The following is a 6,161-nucleotide window of genomic DNA, read 5'->3' as shown; positions in this document are numbered from 1 at the left end:
AAAGCCTTAAAGGAAAGACACACAATTAGTTAAATTTAAGATCAGCTGCTTCAAAACCACCCATTAAAAATAACACTTGTCGATGATTTTCTTAAGCAGATTAACATTTTTTTTTCTGGATTGAAACTCAGAGACCCAAGAGCTAGAACCACTTAATTCATCGTATATTTGAAGACTGGCTTGTAACAGGGACGGAGGGCAGCCAGCGCTTCACAGAGCCTCACAGAGGCAAAGTAAAGTTGGCTTCAAACTAATGAGGAGTTTTTTTGGGGGGAAATAGCAATGTCAGAGAAACCGAAGGCCAGAGGTTTCCTAAGGCGTTGTGTTTCTTTGTTTTTATGGATGCCACCAATAAGCAGACTTGATAGAATACTTTGTTACTCTAATTTCACACAAAAAGCTGCAGCATTTACCTCCCAGATCCCGGATGTAAGCCTTAGTTTGTCATCACACCTTCGCAGTAAACAAAGAAAATCTGTTCTGGAGATTGATGTATTAATTTCTATGCAAAGTTATGGACTTAGGCAGAAATGAGTGTTTTAATTGCCTTAGAAAACAACACAAATATACAAACAAATACACAACGGCTTGGTTTAGTGCTTAGGAGCTCAAAACCAGGGCACGCTACTGGAGATGAATTTCACTCCTCAAACTGTGACCTCAGGAAAATTCCCTAAACACATTGTATCTCAGGTTCCCATCCTGTAATATGCAACAGCGTTTGCCTCACAGAACTGTAGGGATAAACTAGCTAAGTTTGGAGGGCTGTGCCAGGTACATGCAGTGTGAGGGCTTGTTTAAAAATCCCACTGAGAAGGTTTCAGATTTCAGCACGAGTTGAATACTCTTTCAGATTTTCATTTCAGTCTAAGGAAGCGTATAGAATCCCATAAGAGCTACCGCTAACTTTGGTGTGCAAGGGGATTGCTCTTGCCCCCATTAGGTGGGCCTTCAGATAAATATTGCTGCTAGTGTTACCACATTTTAGAAATCAAAACCGAGTCTTGTGTCTTTTACTGAACACGTAAGTGAAACCTTTTATGTCTATCATACATTTCATGCACAAATTTGCAAGGGTTGCTTCATCGTGATGAATAAAGGTTTTATTCTTCAGGATGAAGGAGTATTGGCTACAGGATGTCATCCCGTATTTACTCCTGTTTTAAGGATTAGAATTTACCTCGGACATAGCATTTTGAAAGTAGTGCAACAAGCAGGTTGAGTCCTTGGGGAGAGAATGTTTTTAATTTATTATCAACAGTGTCTACTGCATTCGATAAAACACACTTGAAGCAGACACCCGCGGGGTTTCCGGGAAGATGGCTAGGTACCTTCCCCCCATACTGACATCCTGAGCGCCTATAATAGTGTGTGCTCAAATGTTAACTTACACTCTCCACTTAATATAAAAATCTCTCTGAATATGCGTGCATATGCACACATAAGCTTATTCTTTGGAATAGCTGCATAGTAACCCAAATTATGGAGGTATCATATTTAAGAAAAAGAAGAAAGAGCGTTTGCTTAGTGCGTTCATCCGAACTACCGTGGCCAAGCACTTCTATCCAGCGGTACAGTCTACATTCCAGAAGGATTTTCGGGAGTCCCCCTTCCCAGGGTGGAGGGAACGCGGCGCCAGAGCCCGGCTTCAGCCAGTTTTCCCGGGGGCAGGTGTAGCCTTGGGCGCGGGGCCGGGGGAGGGGAGGGGAAGGGAAGGGAAGGGAAGGGAAGGGAAGGGAAGGGGCGGGCGTGGGGTTGAGCGGAGACCCGGGACGCGGGCGGCCGGCGGGGCGTGGGCCTAAGGACGCCCGCCGGCCCGCCCCCGCCACTCCATTGGCCGCAGCAGCGCAGAAAAGGGCCCGCGGCCGGGGCGCCCGCAGCGTCACTGGGCCGGCGGGCACCCAGGCTGCGCGGTGGGCCGGGACCTGCCGGGAGCGTCGGCGGCCGCTCGGGCCCGGGAGACTCGAGCAGCCCACGGGGCAGGGCATCTCCCCCGGGCCGGGGGGAGGGGCGACGTGTCCGGCGGAGGGCTGTGGGGTGCGGGGCAGGGCTGGAGCGCCATGAGCAGCCCGGATGCGGGGTACGCCAGTGACGACCAGAGCCAGACCCGCAGCGCGCTGCCCGCGGTGATGGCCGGGCTGGGCCCCTGCCCCTGGGCCGAGTCGCTGAGCCCCCTCGGGGACATGAAGGTGAAGGGCGAGGCGGCGGCGAGCAGCGGGGCGCCGGCCGGGGCGGCGGGCCGAGCCAAGGGCGAGTCTCGCATCCGGCGGCCGATGAACGCCTTCATGGTGTGGGCGAAGGACGAGCGCAAGCGCCTGGCGCAGCAGAACCCGGACCTGCACAACGCGGAGCTGAGCAAGATGCTGGGTGAGTCCGAGCTCGCGACCCGGGGCGCTGCGACCCGCGGAGCCGCTTCCCTGAGCCTGAGCCTGAGCCTGAGCCTGAGCCTGAGCCTGAGCCTGAGCGAGACGGTGCGTGGCGCTTCCCGGGGCCGGCGCAGTGCTCCGCCGCGGTCCTCCCGGGGCCCCGGGCTCCCCTCGCGCGTTCCCTGTCCCGACTCTTCCCGACCGCCTGGGTCGTCAGCGCCCGGGGCCGCGGCTGCCCTGGGTCTGGGCCCCGCGAGGCTCTCCCGGCAGCCGAGTAGGTTTGGTCCTTCGCGTTCCCCCGCGCCTTCCGCGGTAGGGGCCGTTCTCCCTTCTGCGAAAGACCGGGAATGGGCGCGCTGGGAAGCGGCCTCCCAGAGGCAGAGGCAGAGGCTGCGGGGCGGGGGGGGGGGGCGCCCGGGGGGGGGGCGCCCTTCGAGGGCCCGAGAACGCTGGGCCTCCGCTGGGCCTTCGCTGGGCCTCCGCTGAGTCCGCAGACCTTCACTCCCTACTCGACCCCTTTCCCCCGCTCTAGTTGCTCATTAAAGGTCGGCGGGGCCCGGAGCGGGAGCTCAGCCAGTGAGCCCGGCGCCCCTGTCCACCTTCCCATGCCCGTGCAGGCAAGTCGTGGAAAGCGCTGACCCTGGCGGAGAAGCGGCCCTTCGTGGAGGAGGCCGAGCGGCTGCGCGTGCAGCACATGCAGGACCACCCCAACTACAAGTACCGGCCGCGGAGGCGCAAGCAGGTGAAGCGCCTGAAGCGGGTGGAGGGCGGCTTCCTGCACGGCCTGGCCGAGCCGCAGGCCGCCGCGCTGGGCCCCGAGGGCGGCCGCGTGGCCATGGACGGCCTGGGCCTGGCCTTCCCGGAGCAGGGCTTCCCCGCGGGCCCGCCGCTGCTGCCCGCGCACATGGGCGGCCACTACCGCGACTGCCAGGGACTGGGCGCGGCCCCGCTCGACGGCTACCCGCTGCCCACGCCGGACACGTCCCCCTTGGACGGCGTGGAGCCGGACCCGGCCTTCTTCGCCGCGCCGCTGCCCGGGGACTGCCCGGCCGCCGGCCCCTACAGCTACCCGCCGGCCTCGGACTACGCGGGGCCCCCGGAGCCGCCCGTCGGCCCGGTGCACGCGCGCCTCGGCCTGGAGCAGGCGGGCCCTGCGCTGCCGGGCCACGTGGCGCCCCCCGGCGCCCTGCAGCTGTACTACAACGCGATGGGCTCGCCGGCGGCCGGCGGCGGGCGCGGCTTCTCCCTGCAGCCGCAGCAGCACCCGCCGCAGCACCCGCCGCAGCACCCGCCGCAGCACCCGCCGCAGCACCCGCAGCAGCCGTCGCCGCCCCCCGAGGCCCTGCCCTGCCGCGACGGCGCGGACCCGAGCCAGCCCGCCGAGCTCCTCGGGGAGGTGGACCGCACGGAATTTGAACAGTACCTGCACTTTGTGTGCAAGCCCGAGATGGGACTCCCTTACCAGGGACACGACTCTGTTGTGAACCTCCCTGACGGCCACGGGCCCATCTCCTCGGTGGTGTCCGACGCCAGCTCGGCCGTGTACTACTGCAACTATCCTGACGTCTGACGGCCCGGCCCGGCCCCGCGCGGTCCTGCCTGCGGGCCAGAGGCGCAGCGCCCAGCGTTACACTTCCTGCAGGGGCTGAGGAAACCCTCGGCCTCGTGTTGTTTTGTTTTTGTTTTTAAATTGCCTAGGCATATAATTTATGGTAATTTATTTTGTCTGCCACTTGAACGGTTGGGGGGAGAAAAATGCGGGGTGGTCTGTGAAGATTTGTCCAGATACTTCTTTCCCACAGTTGCGTTGTCAGAACCCCATTTGAGTTTTGAGTATGTCCCAGAATAACTTGCTCCGTTTCCTGAAAATTTATTGACCAAAACCATTTTATCTTGGGTGTGTTTTCTCGATCTTTAAAGAAATAAAATCTGGAATCCTTTTTCACTCTGCTAGTGCCTCTTGTCACAAAAGTCCATTTTTAAGATGAATGTTAAGTATTAACATAGCACTGGAAACATTGGATTGATATTTAATATGTAGTTACAGCAGATTGCTCCTTCTCTTATAAATGATTCAGGGTTAAAACCTAAAACGGAACATTAGGATATCTATTTGTTTTTTTTTTTTTCCCTAGGTAGAAAAACCTCATAGAATGAGCCTGTGTTACACATTTCAGTGATCCTAGTTTCTGAAAAGTTATGGTTAATCTCGATACTCTAGGTATTTTCAATTTTCGTGTATCCCTTCACCAGAGGAGAACATCCAAGGAATTTGAGTTTTCTAGTTGAATCTTGAAACCAGCCTATAGAGGAGTTTGGATTTTTTTTCGGCCTACATTTCACCAAGAGTCTGTACACTCCCTCTCAACACTGAACTTTCTAGCCTTCACCTGTCTACACCTTGGGAAGTACTGTTGCCGGGTTAAAAATAATTTGAAGGGAAAAAAAATAAAAATAATTTGAAGGAGTCACAGGAATGAATCAAAAGCAAATGTGCATTGTGACCTTAACTTTTAATGAAACTTCCACATCTGTAATTTTTATAGGATGTTCTCCTTGTGCATTGGATTTTTTTGACACAAGCAGTTTTGGAGAGTTCCAGTGATGATTTGTAGCTAGTGTACTTTACCAGGGCAACTAAAGCTATAGCCCTGGGTATCCATGTTCTACTCTGGGGAGAAACGGACTCAAGGGGCTGTAAAAGTGAGGGGTTAGCCCTGCTGTGGACTGCAGCATTAATTGCTGTGGCCCTATCCATCAGATTTTGCAGGTTGAGGCAATGGATGCAGATGACTTGTGCTGGGCATTTCCTGTGCCAGGTGTTTCATCAATGCCATTCTGTACCAAGTTTGAGCCTGATCAAGCCTGTGGAGCCGAAGTGCTGTTTTCCCTCTTCTGCAAGTGAGGAAAGTAGGCACTGGAGCACTCACTTGCCATATATAGGGTGAATGCTTGATAAGTTCTCAAAACTTTTTTAAAAAGATTTTAAGTAATCTCTACACCCAACGTGGGGGTCGAACCTACAACCCCAAGATCAAGAGGGGTGCCAAGCCAGCCAAGCACCCCTACAAGTTATTAAAATATGCTTAATCACTGTTTTCCTTTGTGCCAGGATATATGTGGGCACTGGAAGAACTGGTACGCTGGTGGTGAGAAACTATATAAAATCTTCCACTCTGATTAATGCTATAGAAAAAAGGGAAGGGTAGGAGAATAGTTGAAAGCATTTATATCTTGAAGTGGGACAGCTGAGCTGAAATGGTTGACTGGATTCTTGAGAAATGGCAAGGTGTGTTTTTCAGAGGGGGTCCCTGGGTGCTAGGAATGTTTAGAACAGGAATTTCAGAAAGCAAAGGTAAGTCTGTTTTGTTAGGCGTAACAGAGGTTACATTAAGCATTTGAAATTCTGAAGTTAACTCCTGGGTTATATCTACCATCTAATCCAGTTCGCTTGCCTCTTAGTACTCGACCCTTTCCACATTCTTTATCCCTCTTTTCCTAGACAGGTTCTGCTTCCAGTCGGAGTTCCTTCCCCAGGATGTTCGGAGTTCCTAGTAGATAAAGTGAGCAGAGGGGCCTCACTTGCTCAGGTTCAAGGCCATGTCTCCAGTTGAGATCACACTAGGCATTTTAGCACATTTTTGGCCCTAGGAGAGGGAATTGTACCCTTGCCTGCTATGTCTTACAAAATAAAAAGATAAATAAGGAAAAGCGGAAAGGAGAATAGAGTGTTGGGGGCAGAGAATCCAATGTCCTGTTAAGTTACATTCTTTACTATTCACCAGGTACAAATGG

The 6,161-nt window shown here is 54.2% G+C and overlaps 1 protein-coding gene across 1 annotated transcript; it reads left to right on the top strand.

The window, feature by feature from the left end:
- The first annotated feature begins 1,891 nt into the window (after positions 1–1,891).
- SOX17 (SRY-box transcription factor 17) lies at positions 1,892–4,311 on the top strand. Its single transcript, XM_072803806.1, has 2 exons — positions 1,892–2,367; positions 2,984–4,311. Exons 1-2 carry the CDS (start codon positions 2,061–2,063, stop codon positions 3,934–3,936), a joined length of 1,260 nt encoding a protein of 419 aa, XP_072659907.1. The 5' UTR covers positions 1,892–2,060; the 3' UTR covers positions 3,937–4,311.
- Positions 4,312–6,161: the final 1,850 nt, after the last annotated feature.

This window comes from Canis lupus, chromosome 28, assembly GCF_048164855.1.
Source record: "Canis lupus baileyi chromosome 28, mCanLup2.hap1, whole genome shotgun sequence".
In the NCBI taxonomy this organism is placed as follows: Eukaryota; Metazoa; Chordata; class Mammalia; order Carnivora; family Canidae; genus Canis; species Canis lupus.
This window is presented reverse-complemented; position numbering and strand designations above follow the sequence as displayed.

Excerpts from the sequence above, each read along its gene's own strand:
- SOX17 (XM_072803806.1), top strand. The coding sequence starts at position 2,061 with ATGAGCAGCCCGGATGCGGGGTACGCCAGTGACGACCAGAGCCAGACC. Across the intron at positions 2,368-2,983 it reads GGAGCTGAGCAAGATGCTGG|GCAAGTCGTGGAAAGCGCTG; the intron begins GTGAGTCCGAGC and ends ATGCCCGTGCAG.